The sequence below is a fragment of the Stegodyphus dumicola genome, chromosome 4, assembly GCF_044657685.1.
Source record: "Stegodyphus dumicola isolate Sdum_Otavi_A_Nest chromosome 4, ASM4465768v1".
In the NCBI taxonomy this organism is placed as follows: Eukaryota; Metazoa; Arthropoda; class Arachnida; order Araneae; family Eresidae; genus Stegodyphus; species Stegodyphus dumicola.
The window spans coordinates 93,047,101-93,071,947 of NC_140771.1; the positions used below are offsets into that span (position 1 = coordinate 93,047,101).

The 24,847-nt window shown below is 35.1% G+C and overlaps 1 protein-coding gene across 1 annotated transcript in view; it reads right to left on the reverse strand.

Moving 5' to 3' along the window:
* Window positions 1–24,847, reverse strand: part of LOC118188342 (cartilage oligomeric matrix protein-like) — a 1,186,180-nt gene that overhangs the window by 51,457 nt on the left and 1,109,876 nt on the right. Inside the window, exons 17-18 of the mRNA XM_085815229.1 lie at window positions 18,319–18,404; window positions 14,788–14,883 (exon numbers count right to left, since the gene is read on the reverse strand). Coding sequence (XP_085671355.1) covers window positions 14,788–14,883; window positions 18,319–18,404 — 182 coding nt within the window. The remainder of the gene's footprint in view (window positions 1–14,787; window positions 14,884–18,318; window positions 18,405–24,847) is intronic.

The window sequence follows — 24,847 nt, forward strand, 5'->3', positions numbered from 1 at the left end:
TTCACTAATACAAGAGCACATCAAGCTGTGCCGTCACATGAATATTTTGTTGAATCCCATAGCATGATTGATTGATTGATTGTCTTTGCTTCGGATGATAAAATTCCTCCCATATTTATCTAAACAAACGAACTTGGCGAGCAACCAAGTATTACAATGGTAACATGAAGTTATTCCCTGCGTTCGCCTACCGGAAGTTTTACTCGGCGATAACAGTATACGAGACGTGACAAATCAGGGTTATTAATATACTTATCAAATTTACAAAATTTAATTTGAAACATTATTTCCTGTTATTACTAAATCATAAATCTTACGTAATAAATTTACATGTTACAATACTTCGGATGAGTTAAACGACACACGTACGGTGAATAATAAAACCTGTTTTCATTTTTGGAAAGCAATATAATTTAACCTCGTTTTTGCTAAAAATGATAAGCGTTTTGTTGAAAGAATATCATTTCTTTTTCGTCAGAATTAAATTAGCTTTGAAAAGATTGAAAATACTTACATAAGTTGCATCAAAGTTGTATGTTAATAATCAGAAATTCTCAAAAATATTAATGCCCATAAGCGATTAGGTATCCCAAATTGAGCTGGACAGCCATGCACTTCAGTACCGTATCTCGCTTCAGAATGTTTCGGAAAATGCCGTACATTCTCGAACGTTATTTATAAAAGGTGTTTGAATCATGTTAGTGTCTCTTCGTATGGTCATGGCCTACCAGCTGCCGAGCGATTAATAACGCGACAAACATTGGTAGTTCGGCACGGAGTTTGAATCCCGGCAAACAGGCCGGCTGCACGGGCTTTTTCGTGGTTTTCCACAATTGTAACGAGCCAGTTTTTCTTAGAAGGTCATCCAGAAAGGTATCCTTCCCTTAAGGCATATAATCCTCGAGAGCTATGTCATAATCAAATAAACAAAACCATATCAGCATGAGAATTTAGTGTGATTGGAAATATTGATAATAATCAAATCGCACTTTCTGAATATGCGATTTAAATAATTAGCGGAATCTACAAAAAGACAGATTTGAGAAAGAAGTTCTAAACTTTTTTTTCCAACAGCATTTCGTACTTGGAAGATGGGCAATGGAACTAAATTACTTGATAAACTTTTAATGCATCACTTTGCGAAAATGAAGGCTGTTTCAATAAAAACGCTGGATTTAAGATGCCCATTAAAATGTTTTATTTTTAAAAAATGGAAAACATTTTTACATATTTACAACAGGTACATGTTCCGACATAAATAATGTTCAAAAGAAAATAATGTCTGGCATATGTCCTCTACAAGTTGCTCTGCAGCACCGCACTTTTTCGATGAACGATTCTAAATTCATATATTTTTTTAAAATTCCAATAACGCTGTCATTCACAAAAAAGAAGTTTTCAACAGAACGGCTAAATCGACAGCTTAGCGATTTAATGCTTGCTGTCGAACTTGGGTCCTCAAATTTCTTTATCAGTTTGCGAGCTGTTGTTTCATTAGGTGAGATTTCAAGTCCGGTGATTCCACGAAATTTCCTAACAACCTGTGTATAACGTTTGCCATTCTTCTAATGATTTTTGACAATCAAAACTTGCTGTTTCTTTGCTTAACGCTCCATGTCGACTAAGCTGCAACGAATCTGCGACATGAACGGATAGTAATACAATGAGTGCTGCCAAGTCAAACCAAACACGACATTCTTAAATCGGAACATTTTCCTTTGTTTAATGAGCACACATGCTTTATATTTTCTAAAAATAAAGTATTTTTCGTTCATATTAAGTCCGGCCCTTTTGTCGGTACATCCTATATATAAAAACATGGAGGAAAGCATAACTTTGGAAAGAAAATATTCTGAAGAGGAATAATTAGCTGACACAATGTATACAAAAATTAGACAAATACTCAAGTATAAAACTGATATTAAGCAAAATGAAGCGACGTATTTCTTACAATCAGAATAATTTCATTTCTAACAGATCTGTTATATTAATAATGGTACTCCGCAGCGCTCCGGAATAATTGCAGCAACGCAGCGTTTATTTTAATAATAAATACGGTAACGTTTTCATGGGGACTACATCAAAAGGACAAAGCATTTCTGAGTATGTAAATGGACATTAGTATTTCATATTGAACACTAGTATCGATAATTATATTCTCTAAAAATACGCACTTTCATAAAAGACAGAAATCGGTTGGAACTGTTGAGTCTGTTTGGATGGTTTCACTGTAACAACTCAGTAACAGAAAAAAACACAACTACGAGAGTTAACTATTTGGAACAATACGATAATACATCAAACAAAAGATTCTCTCCTCGAAAAAAAAATATGGGACACCACATGACTTCCTTTTATGGACTATTAAATAATACACATTTTTTGCTGCATTTCATTTAAACTTATTTCCTCGAATTTCATTAGAGATATATTTCTCATTCAATTAATTCAATTCTCCTTTCTCGGCAAGACAAAAATATATAAAACTCAAAACAGTTTTATTAAAGGTATAGAAAAACGTAAAACACCGTATACAATTAAAAGAGTTAAAGTTTTTTTCTTTTCAATTAAAATTAGAGTTTTTTCGAAAAAAAAAAACAAAAAAACTTGGCCATCGGGAAAGAATATAAAAGAACAAGAAATAAGAAGAATCTGATCAACTTGGATATAACGTCATCAGGAGGAGGTATGTCGAACTTAATTATAATTCCTCTTCCAAAACAAAAGCCTTGCTTTTCTGTATCCAGAGTTAGCCGATTTACTGATCAATTTCCAGCGGTATACTGCGCGAAAATTCTTGGCAGGATTATAAATTTTCCTTTAAAAGAATTATTTGTGTTTTTGTAATATATATATATATATATATATATATACTTTTGGTGCCGCCGATTTGAACCAAAAAGTGAGATGTATGTTACAGAAATCTTATATGCAAAATTTCAATGCCCTGAGCTACTCGTTTTTGAGTTATGCGAGATAAATACATGCGTACGTACGTACAGATGTCACGAAAAAACATCTCTTATGAACCAGTTTTGGGAGAAAGAGTTCTTTATTCTGTCCTTACGTTCACCCCACGGGGGTTCACTCAGGCGAATGCCTTGGAAGTACTGGTTAGGATCTGTACCTAGGCAGTCTCAACCACGGGGGTATATAATTTGACTTCACAGGACTAGATCCTGAGTATTGTACTCAGGTTGGTTCAGGCTTGGCAGCGACCGTACTGGTACTGTCGTGTCTGTTCCTTCGTCTGTGGTGGAGCTACATGGTGCATTTGTCGACTGAGTTCCCGGGGGTTTGACCCCATTCAGTTTTCGTGGCGGGGACTGACAAAGCGGACAGAGCACCTTTCTACAACGTGGTTTTGCCGATGGAGTGGTGCTCGGAGGCAAGGTGACAGCGTATTAAACTAGCAACGTATCGTTCTGGCCAATGCTTAGTAAAAGCCGGACGGGGACTGCGGGGGTTGCGCCTGCGAGAACGAGGTCCCACGGGCGTGGGATATTTCAAACTCTGAATGGGTCCCGTATAATGAGGACCTGGGATGGAGGTCCTTCGCCCGGTGTGTCTGTCCTTACGTACAGATGTCACCCAATAACATCGTTAAATTGCATTCGATAGCGGTCAAAATTGAAATTTTCGTTGAAATATGATGCCCGAAATTTTTCGTGATTACAATGCTTCCTTTACTTCGTACAAGGAAGTAAAAATGAAAAGCTGTTAAGAACGTCTTATCAGGCACTACTTCGGAAAAATTTCGATAAAATGTAAAGCAAATACCGGGGGGGGGGACCCCTCAAAAAGCTAAAATGCTAATTAATAAAATAATCTTCCAGTAATTATCTATAGTTTAAAATGTGTTTACACTACTTCAGCTGAAATAAATAGCTGAATTTAAGCACCATTCTTTAAAATTTTTTGTCTATTATTGATATAATTATTTGAATTTGGATACATAATTTAAACAAAGCACATGAGGATAATCTGCATAAGATTTGTCAGAGTTTTGGCAAAGAATATCTAGGGAATGAATCAAAGTAGTTTATACCCTTCTTTTGTGTACCATCAACCTTTTTATGAAGCCTTTCGGATTAAAAAATTTCAAGCGCCTTCCTTTCGCAAGAATTCTGTATTTACAAATGTCAACCCTAGAGATGACCAAAACCGCTCTTTTATGGGATCAGATCAGAAGCTCACTGAAATGAATTGGTTCTTTTTTAAGACTCACCGCTCACTAACAATAACTTCTATCAAAAAGATCCGGAAGAGGAGTGAATCAAGAGCGGTTGGTGAGGATGGTGAATAGAGCAAAGAACCGACGGAGGGCTGGGATTGCGACCAGTTAACGAGGTTGGAGCGAAAAAAGAAAATAATCGTTCGAGAAGTGGGGTTGCAAGAATAGACTCAGTTAAATGTTAACTTACTGAACTGATTTCTTCAACTGTAGTTTTGGGATTCCCTTAAACATTTTACATAGAACTAAAAATAAAATTCTAGAATAAAAATGTTTAAAAAAAACCCGATAAATTGTAAAAGTTAGACTCACTTTTAACATGATAACATAAAAATTCTTTTCTCTCTAAAATCAGAATCAAGCTTTCCTGGAGGGGTTCCAAGAAGAGTTCTGCTTTTTTTTTTTTTTTTTTTTTTTTTTTTTTTTCGAATTAAGCGTTTGCTCGCTCAGTGGAATCTGGTCTCTTGGCTTGTGAAACCAGCCAGCGCTTAAAGTATACCATCCGCAGAGATATTGTAGGTGACATATCACACCATGCGCTTCCACACTTGTTACAGGAGAGCAATAGGTTTTTAATTTTTGCAGAACAATGAACTTATGCTAAAATTTTAGCCGTATCTGCATCTAACAGCATATAGAATAATATTTCTTCACAACGTTTGCAGAGTAAACTGCCAGTCTGTTCATGATTAAGTTCATGAAAAACTCAATTTTATTCCTTCGTTTTCAAAGCACTTCAGGTTTGCTTTTCCAAATTGGCTCTTCATCAAGAACTAAATTACCTAAAAAGATTTACTACTGATTGAGGCTTTTCACCTAAGATTAATGATAAAACAGTTAAAAAATTTTCATCTCCACATATAGAAAGTACTCTATCGTTCTGGGAAGTGATAAGAATTCTGTTGTCATTCCTTTTTTCCCATCGATTAGATATAAAATTGCAAACAATTTGAAGAAATTCAGTTTTCGGATCGGTTTTACTTCCTTCAATAAACTCGCAGTTCCACACTTAAAGACCCCATTCCGAATATGAACCCCCATTGTACAGAATTCCATGTCAGTGTGGTTTAGATTATTCTGGTCAAAGACAGCCTTAAAAGTTCAAGCTAAGGAACATGAGGCATATGTTTGTAAAAACGAAAGGCATAAAGCCTCTTTTGTCCAATACGTTTGGTCAGCAAAGCACATTTTTCCTTTCTTTTTGTAGCCAAAATTAATATAAAACATTTTTCATGCGCGAATTAGATTTTCTAGAGGCGTTTCACACTAATAAAAATTTTTTGGTTCGGCTAAATTATCCTAATTTCAGTCCGTCTTTGTCCTCAGTTTTTAAGAAAATTACTTTACAGTTGTTATCATTTTTCATCAATAGGAGGCGAAGCCAGCTTGAGTTTTTTTCCTCTCAGCACAAGCTTCTCTTTTGTTATTTGAGCTTTTTCAGCTGAAGAGGAAGATTCTATATTAAACCTTCGCAACTAGGCGTGCAAATTTATAAATTCTACGTTGCTGTCTTAGCATCTCCAATAGCTCGTTTAAGTTTGATTCTTCAAAGAAAAATCGGCTGCTAGTTCTGAAAGCGAAATAGGAGTATAGAGCCTGTATAGAATTTGCATCCCAGTCAAAGTACAGGTTTTATGGATTTTTAACATACTGCAACGCAAAACTGTGGCTAAATGCTAAGAGTATATATTCAGAAATGATTTGAGAAGCAAATATATCACAATTTATTTTATGGAAAAGACTTATTACAAATAAAATTACAGAATGCGTTATTTATTTAGCCCATAAAACAAAAATTTCGAATTGTCAAGAAGATCACAGTAATATTTTTAAATAACACTGTGAAAAATTTCGGAATGATTCAAAAGTTCTGAAGAAAATCCCTAGGTTAGAAGAAAGATAAAATTCCCACAAGGATCTCAGATATACGCGAGAAAACTGAGGATCTTCTACTCAGATCATTCGAACCCGAAATCTAGAACACCAAGAATGAAAAAATACTTTTATCGAATAGAGAAGTAATGAGCATCTTTCTTAAAAAAGTTGTTTTCATTCTACTGTGATATAAAGTTTAGAAAAGAGGAAAGGCTTGACAGGGAAGTTTTCAGAAAAAAAAATTCTTAGTTGTTTATTGTCAAGAACAGACGGCAGACATTTTTGTTCCAATTTATTAGCTCATTGAAATACATCTAATGCAATGCCATTTGAAGTACCAATCCAAGAACTTCAACATGATTGCGTGATAAGCGAAAAATAGCTTATTAGGATTTTTTTTTCCTTTTAATTTTAAAAATCGTAAGAACTTAACAAATCTTTGAACGCTACTGAAGGAGTTCTTTTTTAAATTCTTAATCTTGCAAAAAACCTTTTTATTTTTGTTCTTGTTATAATTTCAATTCAGCATTCTTTCTTTAAGACCGCTGAATGCTTAGAATTTCGACTAGGGTCCAATCTCAGGCCAATGGGCTGGCTGCAGGATTGGTTTTCCTTACGAATAGCATGAGTACAAGGCTCTTTAGAAAGTTTTCGTCAAAAAAATCCTCAACAAAGGCATTTCTTCTAATAGACAGCTTTTGTGTGCTTTGCAGTATTTCATTAACTATATCGAAAGTCTTTAAGCTAAAATACAATGTTGGTATCCTATGAAACAGAGTCATGTCTGAGCTAAATCTAAAATAATTCTCAGATTTATAATTTAAAAGCACCTTCTTAAGTAAAATGGTTTAATTGTTTAGTGCATTTACACATGTGAAACGTAGATGCTGCATAAGAGTGGTATGTTTGCGCTACTTGCTGTGCTCCCACGAAGTGATTATGCCAAATTTCCAACAGAATGCTATATTTTTAATTTTTATAATCTACATAATGATTGTTCATCTTCAGTGGAAAGAGAATTTATGGTGAGCATTAGAAATATTCAAGCCAGCTTTGAAATGAATTATAGACATAAGTGGGTCGGGACATCAGAAATTAATCATTGGTCATACACGTATAGTCCAGCTTCATTAGCTATTAATTTCTGACCCAATTTTGACAGACAGTTGGCTGGTTGAAGGTTTGAAGTCTTCTGTCCTTTTTCCCACACCACCAAACCGCACTAGAGAACTTTCAGTTCGCTTTGTATTTTGAGTGTCCTTATACAGCACATACACTATAATACTTATAAACACCCATACCTTTTCCGGGTTCGAATTCGAGCCGAACAATACAGCAACAAGAAACACTAATCACTATAACTAGAGCGCCTCTAAAGTATAATAGTTATAGGCTGAAGCAAGGCCTGCACCTGTGCATTTATCTAAGGACATTAGGTATCACCTGGCCTTTACTAACTGCTAAGCTTTCTGCACCAGACGGCATTTCGAACGCCCTGGAGGGTGGTCCTCTCACGCCTTCTCCCTTGCCATCAACCCAAGGAGTATTTTGCAGTGTATTTTGAGCTGCCCCCTTCCCGCAGACTCATGGGGGAGTTATCAATGGGCCACATTTCACAGTTGCAGACGGGATGCAGTTAGCCTTTTATTTAGCTGTTAAGTGTTTAGTTTTAGTTTATGAATATAAAAAACTACTGCTATTCAAGTTTTGGTGTTTATAAGCATTTTCTACACTTTTTATTGTTTAATTTATGAAGCACGTTCAAAAATCATCTAAATCTAGATAAACGTATATATTTATTTTTCGAGTTTTGAAAACGTTGGGAGTAGAGGATTTTCTAGCAATGACCAAAGGGGTGCATAGGGCAAAAAAAGATTAAGAATCCCTGCACTATACGCCTACCAACATCCATGCTTTCTTCGGAATTCGAACCCGTCTAGACATATTAGGTATTGCCGGGTGGCGGCGGTCCTCCCACCCCTCAACCAACTTCAAAAGAGGATTTATGTTTGCGGTGTATTTAAACGTCCCCATTGCCACACGGACTCTTCACGGTGTTTGATAATAACAGTAATTACATCACGCCATTCTATGCCGACGATACAGCCATTCTCTTTTCTTCACTGAACCCTAGGCATGATTTTTTCCACGCATCCCGTGTTTGGATCCATGAGATTGAACATTCGCGTCGAAAATGGAGGATTATCATAAATGCGTATAAATCCAGGTTTTTACTCATAGGCCGGCATTGAAAGAAAACTGTGGATGTTGATTTAACATTATTTAACGTAAATATTCCTAAAGTCACTAAGGCTACCTACATACTTAGGCGTAAATTTCAACTCCCCCTTTCACCTGTAATCCTGATGTTACTACAGCGATTGGCAAAGCAATTGGTGTGTTCAGGAAACTGAATAACATCCTTATTTCAAAATCAACGCTAGCCTTTGCTAGGAAAAAGCAGATATACACATTCATTCTTCACCCAGTATTAATTTATGCATCCTCGGCCTTGTGCACGGCTTTAAAATCTGATTACTTAACGCTTCAAACTTTTCAAAATAATTTTCTCATAAAAATAACGGGAGCTCCATGGTTCATATGACGCGCAGATCTTCATAAAGATCTTAAGCTCGAAGAAATTTACATCCTGGAAGGATAAATAACGACTTCTACACCAATGCCACTACCAACGATATAGTTAATTAAGCAGATAATTTCAGATATGAACTCCTAGAATAGGACTTTAATCTCAAGCCCTATGCTACACACCTTCTTACTTACGATATTTAATGTATTTTTGTCTAAATTCCCGCATTTCATTTCATATTATCTCCTCCTAACCCACGCTCCTTTTCTCAGCAGCATTCACGGCGCTCAGCACTTTGGAGGGTGACCCCCAACGAGACTACCGCCAGCCACTCATTTAACTTCTCCCTACGGCCTGATTCGCCAGTTCTTGATGACCGACAGTACACTTCATTTACATATTACGCAGTACTTTTCTTGCACTATCTTTCACAGACCAGGGCCAGCTAAAAATTTTTTCTTTTGCATTTCACCCATAAGCCGTACTATCTGTGGTTTTACATGCATTGCTTCCCTCAACCAGGGTATTTGAGATGCTGGTAAGAGCGCGATGATATTCACGCTCACACCAGCATACCAGCAAGCATCAAAGTATCATGGACTCTTTTTGCTTACAAAGTTTCATATCTTCTCCGGGATTCGAACTCGGGTTCTTCGTTCCGTATCCAGTCTAGGCAGCTCTGACGTAACAGGAAAGGACAGGAATAAGTATACGAGACACCAGGATTTTACCATACGGTGATAAAGGTGCTGTTGGCGTGATGCTACTCATCCAACAGAAGCTCCGCGCAAACTTTCAAAAACATTTTAATGCAGTTATTATTTAGAAAAATTTGTATTCAAATATAAAACCTTTTCAGAAGAGTTATTGCTCAAAAATATCTTGACCTTGATCCGAAAGGTAATTTAAAATAATGTTGATTTATCATGAAATTTTGGATTATTTATTATATGTCTTTGAAACTCGAGTTTGTTTGTAGTTGGTTTAACGCTATGATGTGCTTGTTCTAATGGTCATGAGAAAAGGTAGTGTTCTGTAGACGCTCGGAAATCAAAGGTAAATTTTACAAAAAATTATTTCATAGTTAAATTGCTGCAGGTGTAAAGCCAAATAACCTTTAGTTATTGACACTTACAGGTGGAGTAAGGCGTTACAAATGTTCTATATTAGTTTAAGACCTTTAAAGATGGAAAGACCATAGAGGAGGAATGTTTTATAATAGAAGAAACTACATTTGAAGAAGTTCAAAAACTACGTATTTCATATTTTACTGATATACTGCACTTGAATTTTGAATGAAAGTTTCTTTGTTTCACAAAGTATTAATTCAGAAGTCAAACAACAAAAATCAGCGTTAATTTACAAGATTTTCACAGGACTAGTTTCGATGGTTTTACCGAACCATCATCTTCAGCTGCAAAACCGCAAATGAAAAAGATAGGAAATAATGTTTAGATAAGATAAGAAAGCCTGGACAAGAATAAGCAAGTGGCGCCATCTGTTTACGAAACCAGAACTAAAACATAATTTCTCTAAAAGCCGAAGGCAAATTTGGATTGGAATTAGGATCGTTAACTAGAACAGAAAGATTTTTATGAATGTGAAATGCCTCTAGAAAATCCAGTTCTCCAATGGAAGATGTTTTTTGAATAATTTTGGCAGCAGAAAAATTGAAAGTGTGATTTTCGGACCAACAATGTTGAGCAACAGAAGACTTCTGTGTTTCCTTTTTTCTAACATATGCCTCATGTTCTTTGACGCGAAATTTTAAGGCTCTCTTAGTTTGGCCAATGTAAATTAAACCGCACTGGCAAGGAATCCTATAAATACCCCAGGAATTCATATCCGGAATGGGGTCCTTGAGTATAGAAGTTGGAATTTTATTGATGGGAGAGTAAACAACCCGAAAGTTAAATTTCTGCAAAATATGTGCAACTTTATAGCTAATTGATGGAAAGAAGGGAATGACAACAGAATTTTTATAATCTCCTAAAATAAGAGTGTGGCTTTTAGTGTGTTGAGATGAGAATTTTTTAACTGCTTGATTAATAATGTTGGGTGAAAAGCCCCTGTCAATAGCTATTGCTTTTAAATAATTTAGTTCTTCATCAAGGGCTGGTTTGGAGGAGCAAACTTGAAGAGCACGGAAAACATAGGAATAAAATGAAGCTAACTTTTGTTTAGTCGGATGACATGATTTAAAGTGTGGTGGAAGGCAAACCGATGAAGGTTTACGGTAAACTGTAGTACTGAAGTTGGATGTGTTACGTGTGACCAGAATGTCGAGAAACGGAAGAGAATTGCAAGTCTCAAGTTCAAAAGTGAACTGAATAGCAGGATCAATAGAATTCATTGTTGAAAGAACTCTATTTAAATCATCTTTATTACCTTCAAACAGGGTAAAAGTATCGTCTACGTAGCGGAACCATGCCGGGAAGTTTAAAGTTTCAAACAATTTTGATTCATAATAATGCATGTAGATATCAGCCAGGATGGGACTGAGGGGGCTTCCCATGGCTAATCCCTCAGTTTGCTTGTAATATTTATTTTGGAAAACAAAATGTGTTTGTTTCAAACAGAGTTGAGTGAGAGAAATTAGCTCATCAATTTCGATGCAAGAGAAATGAAATTCGCGAAGTCTGGTTTCTAGACATCTTAATGCACCCTCCACTGGGACATTGGTGAATAATGATTTTACATCAAACGAAACCATGAGTAAATTACGAGCAGAAATGTTTTTAACCTTTTTTACAAACTCTATTGAATTTTTTATGGTGTAAATGTTATTGTCTAATAGAGTGGAAAATCTAGAAACTAAATATTTAGCTAATGGATACGAGGCAGTACCTAAATTTGATACAATAGGGCGGAAAGGAATACCACTTTTATGAATTTTGGGAAGAGCATATAATCTGGCACAATTCGCAACAGATGGGATAAGCGAATGTTTTAAGTTGCTTGAAATGATTTGCGAAGATTTGATCGCAGTTTTTATTTTGGATAAGTCCGAAGGTGAAGGATCTTTAGGGATCGGATTATATGGTCCTTCGTTTAAGAGTTTAGTGACACCATCGATGTAAGTTTTCTTATCATTTCAAAGGCCGACAAAGGTGGCCAGATAGTCGTCATGGATAAGAACACTTACATCGATGGTGTCACTAAACTCTTAAACGAAGGACCATATAATCCGATCCCTAAAGATCCTTCACCTTCGGACTTATCCAAAATAAAAACTGCGATCAAATCTTCGCAAATCATTTCAAGCAACTTAAAACATTCGCTTATCCCATCTGTTGCGAATTGTGCCAGATTATATGCTCTTCCCAAAATTCATAAAAGTGGTATTCCTTTCCGCCCTATTGTATCAAATTTAGGTACTGCCTCGTATCCATTAGCTAAATATTTAGTTTCTAGATTTTCCACTCTATTAGACAATAACATTTACACCATAAAAAATTCAATAGAGTTTGTAAAAAAGGTTAAAAACATTTCTGCTCGTAATTTACTCATGGTTTCGTTTGATGTAAAATCATTATTCACCAATGTCCCAGTGGAGGGTGCATTAAGATGTCTAGAAACCAGACTTCGCGAATTTCATTTCTCTTGCATCGAAATTGATGAGCTAATTTCTCTCACTCAACTCTGTTTGAAACAAACACATTTTGTTTTCCAAAATAAATATTACAAGCAAACTGAGGGATTAGCCATGGGAAGCCCCCTCAGTCCCATCCTGGCTGATATCTACATGCATTATTATGAATCAAAATTGTTTGAAACTTTAAACTTCCCGGCATGGTTCCGCTACGTAGACGATACTTTTACCCTGTTTGAAGGTAATAAAGATGATTTAAATAGAGTTCTTTCAACAATGAATTCTATTGATCCTGCTATTCAGTTCACTTTTGAACTTGAGACTTGCAATTCTCTTCCGTTTCTCGACATTCTGGTCACACGTAACACATCCAACTTCAGTACTACAGTTTACCGTAAACCTTCATCGGTTTGCCTTCCACCACACTTTAAATCATGTCATCCGACTAAACAAAAGTTAGCTTCATTTTATTCCTATGTTTTCCGTGCTCTTCAAGTTTGCTCCTCCAAACCAGCCCTTGATGAAGAACTAAATTATTTAAAAGCAATAGCTATTGACAGGGGCTTTTCACCCAACATTATTAATCAAGCAGTTAAAAAATTCTCATCTCAACACACTAAAAGCCACACTCTTATTTTAGGAGATTATAAAAATTCTGTTGTCATTCCCTTCTTTCCATCAATTAGCTATAAAGTTGCACATATTTTGCAGAAATTTAACTTTCGGGTTGTTTTCTCTCCCATCAATAAAATTCCAACTTCTATACTCAAGGACCCCATTCCGGATATGAATTCCTGGGGTATTTATAGGATTCCTTGCCAGTGCGGTTTAATTTACATTGGCCAAACTAAGAGAGCCTTAAAATTTCGCGTCAAAGAACATGAGGCATATGTTAGAAAAAAGGAAACACAGAAGTCTTCTGTTGCTCAACATTGTTGGTCCGAAAATCACACTTTCAATTTTTCTGCTGCCAAAATTATTCAAAAAACATCTTCCATTGGAGAACTGGATTTTCTAGAGGCATTTCACATTCATAAAAATCTTTCTGTTCTAGTTAACGATCCTAATTCCAATCCAAATTTGCCTTCGGCTTTTAGAGAAATTATGTTTTAGTTCTGGTTTCGTAAACAGATGGCGCCACTTGCTTATTCTTGTCCAGGCTTTCTTATCTTATCTAAACATTATTTCCTATCTTTTTCATTTGCGGTTTTGCAGCTGAAGATGATGGTTCGGTAAAACCATCGAAACTAGTCCTGTGAAAATCTTGTAAATTAACGCTGATTTTTGTTGTTTGACTTCTGAATTAGTATTTATTCGGCGTGTTATTGTGTCTTCACAAAGTATATCAGTAAATCTTGTGTCTTCTAATTTAGAAACGAAGATACCCATGTCGAGGAATATATTGCGTAAAAGAACAGGTCAAAAAAGAGCTGCAAAATGTTGGGAGACGTTGGTTTTTTTTTTTTTCTTTCAGAAACATGCAGAATGTACTGTGACTTAGCCATGATTGAAATTCCGCACCTTGTGATTTCTAGCCTGACGTGCTTCCACCAGGAAGACATGCGATAAGGAGGAAGAAAATACCTTATGGTTTGAAAGTGTAAAGTGCTAATTGTGCCTGATTGATCCTGTGCAAGCTTGCTTTTACGTCTAAAAGTGTTTCACAATCAGAACATACTTCTTAAATCATTCTACAAAACTCTGTATGTCGTCACAATACCAGAGAAGAAACTCTATAATTTCAATTTTTTTTGGGGGGGGGGGTATGAGTAAAATTAGTGATTTTGTTCAGTGAAGACTCAAGATATTAATTTTGTTCATTGAACACATAAATGAAAACCAAAATCAGTTTATCAAACGAATAACAACAACAACAAAAAGAGATAGTTAAGCATTCTAAAATTCCTAACTTATAAATTAAGTTTGAAATAGAGCATAATTTAAAAGATATGCCACATTGTTATATGTGACTGTTTCTGATTTTAAGAGTAGATAATATTTCTTTCTTTCTTTACCCTTTTCTGTTTTTTTTATTTATTTATTTATTTTTTTTTTGAGTTCTTGCTGGAATTTATCATATGAATATTATTCTAGTTTTATCATTCAAAACTGATTTTATAATAAACTAAACATGCTATACATATACATTTACAACACACAAAATATGATTTTTCATCCGCAGTTCAGAGTTCTTTATTTGCACAGAGAAGAATTCATGATGATTTTGTTCTAAAGCTAAACTGATTATTTCATATCAAAATGGAATAGATAAGTTTATAAATTTAATTCCTTTTGGCTGATCCATGAAATATATACATCTATTTTATATTTTTATTTATGTATACCGTTCCTTCCAATTAGCTTTATGCTTCCTTTTCGTAAAGAAAAAACGATCCCATTTCTCAGTTATTTGCTATAGACCTCTTTTACTGTGAAGAAGGTATTTTGTATGTAACATAATTCTTTCCAATTTTATTTTAGTTAAATTTTACTTACTATTTGTATCTTTCTGATCAGGGTTGAAAACCAATGGGCAGTTATCCTTATTATCTGGCACACTGTCGTTGTCTTTGTCAAAATCACACACATCACCTGAAAGATAAAAAGTTAAAATAGGTTCATAAATATCTTTTTCATAGAAAACAATTTACATAATATATTTTAAAATAACTGGATGATATCTTCATTACTCTTAATTTGTACTACTTTATATTCATATTTATTGGTTTATAAATTTGTGGGTTTTCTGGAGATCAAAAATGTGTTCGAAATGGAAAATTTCAAAGTCAAAATTATGCTTAAATATTTTTTTGTTGCAGAATCAAATTAAATATATTTTCAAGTAATTCGTAAAATCGTTGCATTAGTTGTATTTGTGCTACTTTATTTGTATCTCCATTTCATTCCGATACGGAATTTTCTCAAAGATCACTACGTTTAAGTACTAGATTTGATAATTCATTTAAAGAATTTTTTGTTTCCATATGAAAATTTCAAATCAACATAAATGTTTTCATTGCGCTCTAAAATTTTGAGTTTTTTATTCTGACCATACGTGTAAATATTGCCTTACATGCATTTTATTTCAAAATCAAACTTTAATAAAAAATTATCACAGTTTTTGAATAACTAAAGATACAGTTTTTTGATAAAAAGATCTTTTATATCAACCTTGAAAATGTTAGGTTTTTTTTAATCTGCTTTGCATGATTACTCGTACCTTAAAAAAGTCATATAATGTTATTCTTGATATCAGTGTTGTAGGAGGAAAAGTGAAAATTCGAATTTCATAGAACGCGGACAGAAGAAAAATTAATAGCGATTTGATATTTCCTGCCAAGTATTTACTATGTAACATTGGTTATATTTAGAAATTGTACTATTACACTGAAAAACTAGGCTTAAGTTAATTAATGATGTTTGCAAGATGAAAAGAAGTTGATTAATCAAAGAATAATTTTGTCAGTCAAATACATTCCAGTATTAAAATCATTACCTGGAAACATTTAAACGTGCGCGTTTGTAAGCAAGCATTTGAACAAATAATGAGGAAAATAGATTAATTTCTTCGTTTTCGTTGAAAAATTTCTTTTTGTATCACTTGCTTACCATATTTACATTTAGTTTAGTTAGTTAAGTTTAATAAATTTAAATTCACTTAAAAATTTCGAAAATAATATAAAGAGTTTTTCGTAGCATACATTCATAAATGTCCCAAGTGAATTTTCGTTGAGATCGTAGTTAAGGGGCTCTCGGCTGTGGGAACAAAGTATCACAAGCCAAATTCCTATTAAGATCCCCCAGGCAGACGATCAAGGAGTTCGAATAATTCTTTCTCCTACACTCAGGTAATTAAGAAGGCAGCCTTGCTCGCTTCAGTTTCGAGTCTGATAATATTATGGTCTAATGCAATAGTTTGAGTCCCGAAAATAAGACTCTTTGCCTAATTCGCTTTTCCCGTTAATAGGGAGTTGAGCTAAAGCGGTGAGATCCTATAGTTGTAGTAATCTGCGGGAGTGGTTTTTTAACATTATTAGTATATTCGTTCCCAACTATACTTTAAGGCAGGGGTTCTCAACCGGTGGTACGCAAAGAAGCAAAATACGAGGGTAAGTTGAAAAATAAGTTTCCCCTGTCGACTGCGGTCCGAGTTGTGTATGAAAGTCAAAAAATAGAATGAGACATTAAAGATATGACATACCTTTATTTTTCCACATAGGTACCAAGTACATTGAGACATTTGTCATATCGCTTGATAAGCTTCAAAAAGCCCTCTAGGAAAAAATCAGGGCTTTGTATATGGAAGAAGCGTTGAACGCCTTGTTTCACTTCAGTATTGCTTCCAAAGCGCCTTCCCCCGAGATTTTTCTTCAAAGCCGAAAACAGATGGAAGTCGCTTGGTGCGAGATCAGGACTGTATGGCGGATGGTGTAGGCGCTCCCAACCAAGAGTTGCAATATGGTTTTGCGTTGCCGTCGCCGAATGTGCCTGGCATTGTCATCCAACAGCAGTACGCCAGATGTGAGAAAGCCAGGCCGCTTTTTCCGAATCGCCTTTTTCAATTTCGACAGGGTGTCACAGTAGCGCGTAGCATTGATGGTTCCAACCTCCAAAAAGTCCAGCAACAAAACTTTGGGCGTTCCAGAAAACTGTGAGGAGTACTTTACCTTCCAGAGGGAGTTGTCTTGAACTTCTTTCGGACAGGTGATGACGGATGTTTCCACTCCATAGATGCGGCTTTCGATTCTGGCGTGAAATGGTGGACCCACGTTTTATCCCCCGTCACAATCCGAAACAGAAAGTCATTGCCATCTTCATGGTAACGCACGAGATGTTCCAGGCTGACCCCATGCGTTGTTCCTTGTGTGTCGAGGTCAATTGTCGGGGCACCCATCGTGCTGACACTTTTCTGTATCGAAGAATGTCGTGGATGATGTTTTGAGCTCGCTCACGTGAGATTCCAAGTTCTTCCGCTACTTCATCGATGGTGATATGCCGGTTCGCTCTAATCATGTCATCCACCTTCCTGACGTTTGCATCTGTAGTGGCCGTGCGCGACCGTCCAGCTCTCGGTATGTCCTCCACTTGCTGACGTCCATCACTGAATGTGCGACACCATCTCCGCACCATTTGCTTCGACATCACACCTGGCCTATAGACTTCCACGAGGCGGTTATGAATTTCTGTTCCTGATACTCCACGTGCCCATTCATAGCGGATAACCGCTCTCACTTCCTCCTTTGACCACGAATTCAAAACGCACCTTCTCTCCATACCTACCGGGGCTCAAATGAGAGGCTGGTCTCCGCTTTGAGCAGGCACTGCAACAGCGCCATCTGCTTGATTTGCAGCAACCTCTACCCAATGGTGTATCGGTGACTTGCGCGTTTTCCTGCTGTGTCGCCTTTCGCCCATAGCCGTTCAACGCTTCTTCCATATGCAAAGCGTGAATTTTTCTTGAAGGACCTTTTTGAAGCTTATCAAGCGATATGACAAATGTCTCAATGTACTCGTACGAGAATAATAAAATAAAGGTATGTCATATCTTTAATGTCTCATTCTATGTTTTGACTTTCATACACAACTCTGACCACAGTCGACAGGGGAAGGTTATTTTTCAACTTACCCTCGTATTTTTAACTATTAAATTCAAAAATTAAAAACCCAACATTCTGACTGAGGTTGTTCTCTAACACTCGTAAATTTGTGCGATCTGAGCTTTGTTCAAGAGTGGTGGTGGTAGTAGTACTTTGTAGTGGTGGTACTAGAGGTTTTAAATTTTTGTTTAGATGGTACGCGTTAGTCAAAAGGTTGAAAACCGCTGCTTTAAGGCATTTACACAAAAAACTGACGAGTGTTTTGTAGATGATGTGATAAGTCTCGGGGATAAATGGCAATACCCAATAAATTATTCTGGCTTATCTTTAATAAAATAATATTTTAATATTTTTTGGTGAAGAACGTGCTTTGATGGACGACATTCAAGCTCATCGATTGAAGTTTGCGAAAAGATTATTTTTCACCTACCTTTCCTGTCCTCGTCTGTATCTAACTGATCACTATTTGGAATATCTGGGCAATTATCCACATTATCCTGTATTCCATCCTGGTCTCTATAGGTAAAACAAAGAGATTTTTTTATTATCGAAGTAAAGAAGGGGAGAGAAGTTAATTCTAATGTGCAGCTAACAAAATCGCATTATAATTTAAAATGTAACTCAGTTAAAAACAAAGTATCTTAGAAAGAAAAAGAGTTAGCCTGAAATATGTCTAACATTTTTCTTTCAGTAAAGTTTCGCGAAGTTTTATGTATTTTTCTCTGACTGGGTTTTTCACAGTCTAATTTCTCCGAATAGTTTAAGTGAATTTCAAATTATTTTTGATTATAATTCAGGAACGTTTAAATTTCTGAATTATCAGCTACTATATTATTCTTTCAGTTTTTTTGCAAGTTAGAAGTTGGCAGTATGCAACATCTATACAATTTCTAACGTATCGTCACCGACAAATATTTCCCATTTCACATGGAACGGCGGGGTAGTATTGCGGTTAGGAGAAATCGCCGCTTGTCCCGAAGGGCTTGTATCCAGTTCCTGATTAGGTACGGTAATTTGAAATTACAGTATTTTTGAGAAATGGAGCATTTAGAATCGGTGTATCCTAAAGCCTCCTTAAGAAGCTGTTGGTATGTGAAGAAGGGTACAAGATCCTCATATTATATTCCTCACTATGCTTTGGAACAAAGCAGGATGACATTTAAACAGAATGTCCCCCTGTGTTTTGCAATAATTAAAGAAGCCAGAGAAGAAAAAGATATGAAGTAAAACTGATAAATGATCATTTATAAATAATTCATTTCTTTCAAACAACTGTAAACTTATTGCTTTCAGCAAAATCTTTCATTTTCTCGTCCTCTAACTGGCGAATGCGAAAAATCAGTGAACAAAAACAGAAAAAACTGTTCATTTTCCAGAATAAAAATTATATATTAATTAATCAGACTTGGTTAAACACTGACCGGGAAACAAGGGAGGCATGCAAGACAAAAAGAACCTAACGTCTAGAACTCAGTACACCGAATACAACTATTGCGCTAAACGTACAAATTGTAAGAAGATATAAATCCGAAAATTGTATAAATGACAATCTCGTCCCAAACATTAAAGACAAAGAAAGGAGATGAAAGAAGGTCTAAGAAAGTAGGAAACATGTGACTAACAGCAGAAATGCAATTACTTAGAGGCAGCTTTAGCCACTAGAGTAAACATTAGGCCATGATAAAAAGAAATTAGGATTGTGTTTTTAATCAATTCACTAGATCCAGTCTGTTCTAACAGGTTCTTGTAGAAAAGAGCTCTTAATGAAGTATATCCCCTACCCTCCGCATACTTACCTTAAAAGTAAATGAAGTCAGAAAAAAGTGGGAACACAATACACTTTCTACGAACGAAAAATTACCGCTACACTGTCCTAAGATGGCGCACCGAAAACCTGATGTTCGAGAGTAATCAAGCACCACGTGATTACAACCTCCATGGAGGAAAAGAAGCAAAAGAAAAGAGAAGAAGAAAGAAGAAATAACGCAAAATATCCCCAGAGGAGGAGATCTGGCAAGTAAATACAGTTTTCCCCTGAAAAATAGCACCTAACTAGAGATTTTTATTTTTATTTGAGGGAAGAAAATAATTCATTGGAAGACGCGCTCTCTCATTTTCTGAGGAAGCTGTTTAAGGAATGTTTCGTTGATAAGAATGGATGGGCGGATCTACATTAAAATTCTAAATAGGAAAAGTTCGGGCGATCTTCTTAGAAGATCGCCAAGCGATAAACATTTTCGTTTAGCTTTATCTCGTAGGCCACTTTCTAAGCTGAACGAAGGAACTTTCTTTCTTTCTTTAACAAGTTTGTTGGAAAGCTTTACGCAAAGTGAAACTTTAAATGAGTTATGTTTACTGATAACTATCGAGAGCGCATCCTCAGAAAGTAAGGAATTATAGCTTTTTACATTCTTACGTTGTCAGAAGTGCGTGCTTTAAATAACGTAAAAAATAATCCTTCCACAGATATAATCTTTTCTTATTAATGTTGCCGATAATTATTCAAATAGCTCACGAGCTCATGTCTTAAAAGAGAACTAAATTTTTATAAGCACATGGTTTTCCTGATATCTTAATACTTACTACCATACTTAGAAGCAGACTTAATGAGAGAATAAAAAGAACACCTTAGTACTTATTTAAAAAAATTTTAATACCGCAGAACTCAGTTGAACAACATTTTGCGTTGATTTCAAGTCATTCAAGTCTGTTACCATTTGCAAAATATAAGGTATTTATCTTTGAAATTTAGTCTGTCTGTTATTGATTAACAATCTAAGCTATTTAAAAACAATAGATGCAGCTCCTAAGAATATTCTATGTTTTACTTTATAGTCTGGTCAATTTGAACATAAATGCATTTAATTCATGATATATCTAATAAAATATTAAATATTTTAATAATAATAATATATATATATATTAATAATATTTTAATAATATAATATATAAAAATATTAAATATTTTTGTAGAATTATACTGTATTATATATTTTTTCACTTTTCAAATATGGGGAAGATATATAACGTTACCATGTTAGTCTAAATGTAGTATCGTATAAAATGTATCGCTGTTCCCCATGGGCCATCTCTGTTGATAAACCATATTAAACTTTAAAACAGCCCTCTTGGGCAACCGTTAAAATCTGAATCATTTCTGAATTTTTTTGGAGAGGGGGATAAATGTGACTGAATTTTTTATGTTATACTGACTTGTTTTTATTTTATTTTTCTTTGATTACTATTTATGTTGTCTGACGCTTGCGAAAGAAAGATCAATTTATTCTTCTATTGAATTAAGCGTGATGAAATTTTGCATGAGTTACTGAAAGTTATTGAAATCCGGTAAACTTTTCTCGATAATAAATGTTTGCAACAGACATTAAACAAATTTCAAATCAAATACAATTTCTTAATCGGAAGTCCTTGAGAAAGGAAAGCTTATTGAAGTGATAATTTTAGCTGCAGAAGGTAACCTTCTTATTATAAAAGGAAATTAAATTTAGCATTCAAGCATATTCTGCGTTGAAATATATTAACATGTTTATTTAAATTATTAATTAGTTATTTCTAACAGTTGTATTAACATGTAATGCAAACGGAATATCTCATCGCTTTGAAAATTAACATGTAAATTCTTTTGCGAATAGAACTGAGAATATTATATAGTAATAAAGAGTGATAAATCAATATATTTTTTAAACACGTTTCAGCTGTTCTATGAAATTTTATCAGGAAATGATAAAAAAAATTCATATGCCTTTTCAGTAGAGCATAAAAGTCTTTACTAAAATATTATAAAAAATATATTTCTAATTAAAATGACTTTTTAATCGCTTTTACAATTTTTTGATAAAGTTCAAATAATTCTTTAAAATGAGTTTATTCCTGTACATTTTAAAATGAAATTATGATTTATAAAAAGAGATTTCATTTTGTCCAGAAAAAAATTATTTTAATCACAATAATATTAGGTAACATTTATTTCTATTGATGAAATGTGAAAACACATTATACAAGTAATGGGAAAGAAGAGGCAATCTGTATTAGGAAAAGTCAAAAAGAGACCCACAGAATAAGAATAAATGAAGAGAGAAACTAAACGATAAATCACGCACTACGGGTGAGAAATATAAGTGTTGGACCATTTATCTTTCATCTTACCATATTGTATATAAGATATAAATATAAACGGCAAAGGAAACACATAGTAATGAAAGACTTCAGCTAAATCTTTACTTAAACAGTAGAAATAAATTATTTTGGGTAGTAATAAGATTCAAAATTATTCTTAAAAATCTCAATATATTAAAAAAATTAAAATAAAGTTATGTCATCTCTCCTTTTTCCACCAAATTTAGAGAAAATATTCAAGAAGGTTTCATGATTCGCCATACTCGATGAAACAAACGAACAGAGAGATTTGAATCAGTTGATTTCTCTCATTTGCTTGACATTCTAGCTACTTATGATAAATGTGATTTCAGCATATTGTTTCCCAACAACATTTTTTCTCTTTGCTTGCCTCGGTAGGTGAAATCATTTCACAATTCTAAATAAGAAGCGGCTGCGTTTCTCTCTTACGCATATCTTCCCCCCTCCCGGATGTGTCGACGAAGAGAATTCTGTAAGGCAACTGGTTAGGATCTGTTCCTAGGCAGTCTCGGCCATGGGTTATAAAATACCTGAGCTTGGCGGTTCCTCGTGATCTGTGAGTGTTCGCGGGTAAAACCGCTCCCGTTCATTCGGGTGGCCCACAGGGTGAGGTGTTGTAAACCCGTGCCGGACCACGGCCAACGGCCACGGTCAGACCCGGTGCAAGGGCTTCGGGTGTTCCGTGTGGTACTGGCAGGTAGCATCTTTAACAGACAGTCAGATCTCCAGGAGTGCATGTTCCCCTCCACGGTGAAACCTAAGAACAGGGTGTGGTGACCCCGCAGGCCTAGGAGGTAGCTGTGATTATAGAGAAAGTTTAAAATTTTGCCACTTCGGATTTTGAGCCCGGAGTACTAGCATGATTAGAGTATATTATAAACCTCTCGGGGAACTATGACTGGCGACCCAATCCCTTGCCTAATATAGGGGTTTTCAGTTGAGGCTCGTTCTTGTAGTGTCTAGTGACGCAGCACGTATACAAATATTATTATTACGTATATCTTATTCTCTAGGTCTGAAATGCAGAATCGTTTTCTTTTCAGGAACTTAATTATTTAAAATCGATTGTCATATTAATTTGGATACTTAATTTTTCTAAAGATTCTATCCTTTCGATTCTTAATTTCTAATTTTCTCTAATACTTACTTTCTCTAAAGTTACTGATAAATCGTCTTAATAAAAGTAATTCCGTTTTTGAAAATAACATAACAATCTTGCTGACATGTATCCTTCTATTCTTTTATCCTTCTGTCAGTTACAAAATTGCTCGGATTCTGCACAAATTAATCTTTTAAGTCTTTTCACGACTCATTATTAAAGTTCGCTGCTGGATTCTAAAAAATTTCGTCAGTGATTTTAATTCTTTATAACAGATCTTATCAGTGTGGTATATATCGGACAACGTGAAACAGAATTAAAATTTAATGACATGAATTCCAATCCATCTCTGCCCAAAGCTTCCAAATTTTAATATGCTAGTTCTTTTATATTTATTACTATTTTTCTGGATAGACAGAACTGAATTTATTTTAGATAGCTCAGTACATCGATTTTCTTCGTATATTTACTTGTTTTCCTTTTGCATTTTTGTAAAAAAAGGTTTGTGGGGGGGAAGCGAAGGGAAATACGAATATTTTTATTTCTTCTTTCTTTCTTTCTTTTTTTTTTTGACAGAAAGACCTACATGAGATCGTTGTTATCAAAGAAGCTTATAGAAGTTAATTTGAAGCTTACTACTTCAAATTGTAAATTTCTGGAGAAGTCATCTATCTCGGCCATATTATCTCTTCAGAAAATGCATGCACAGATCCTGAGAAAATCAAAGCTGTTTATGACTGGTATCGCCCTCAAAACGTTCATCTGTTAAGAAGCTATCTCGGTCTTTGCACTTACTATTGAAGATTTTGTCAAAAGATTCTCTGAAATCGCAAGGCCTTTACACAACCTAACAGTAGAAAACAAAACTTTTCGTGAACTGAAGATTGTGAAGAAACACGTAAAACTCCAAAGAATGATTTCACTTCCTCTTCTGTGTTGTCTAATCCCCAATCAAAATATGATTCTTGATACAGATGCCAGTAGTGAAGGAACTGGAGCTGTTCTTTCACAAGATATTGATAGCCAGGAGTACATTTTTGCCTGTTTAAGTAGAAAAAAAGTAGGCAAAGTGGTTCTCTTTAGTAAAGGCAGAAATTACTGTGTCACCAGGAAAGAGCTGGTAGCTATCGTGAAGGCAGTAAAGCATTTCCACCATTATCTCTACGGCCAAAAATTCCTGTTGCGCACCGAACATGCGTCATTAAGTTCACTATTTTATTAAAAAAATCCAGAGTGTCGAGTGGCTAGACGGATGCAGAAACAACAGGAGGATGACACAGAAATTCGACATTATATAGGAACTTCACATGGGAATGTTGATGCACATTGAAGTAGAGCTTGTAAAAAAAAAAAAAAAAATTATTTGAAAGTGGAATTAAAATATAGCTTTGAAGTTCCATTTGTCAGTCAAATTAATAGAGACTCCTTCACATTAGAGACTGATCCCTGGAGCAATGAAGAATAGAGAAAGGCCCAAATGAAAGATCCCGAATTGAAACCATTAACGGAATTAATTGAAATCAGGAACAAGAAACCCAGTTCACAAGAAATGGCACTACTTAGCGCGAGACGAAATGATACTAGGCTTTTGGAATTCCCTTCACCAGCAGAGATGGAGTTCTGCATCGATGGGAAGCTGACTATCGAGAGAGTTTCAGATTTCAAGTCGTTTTACTGAAATCTGCAGTGTCTCTCGTTCATAGTA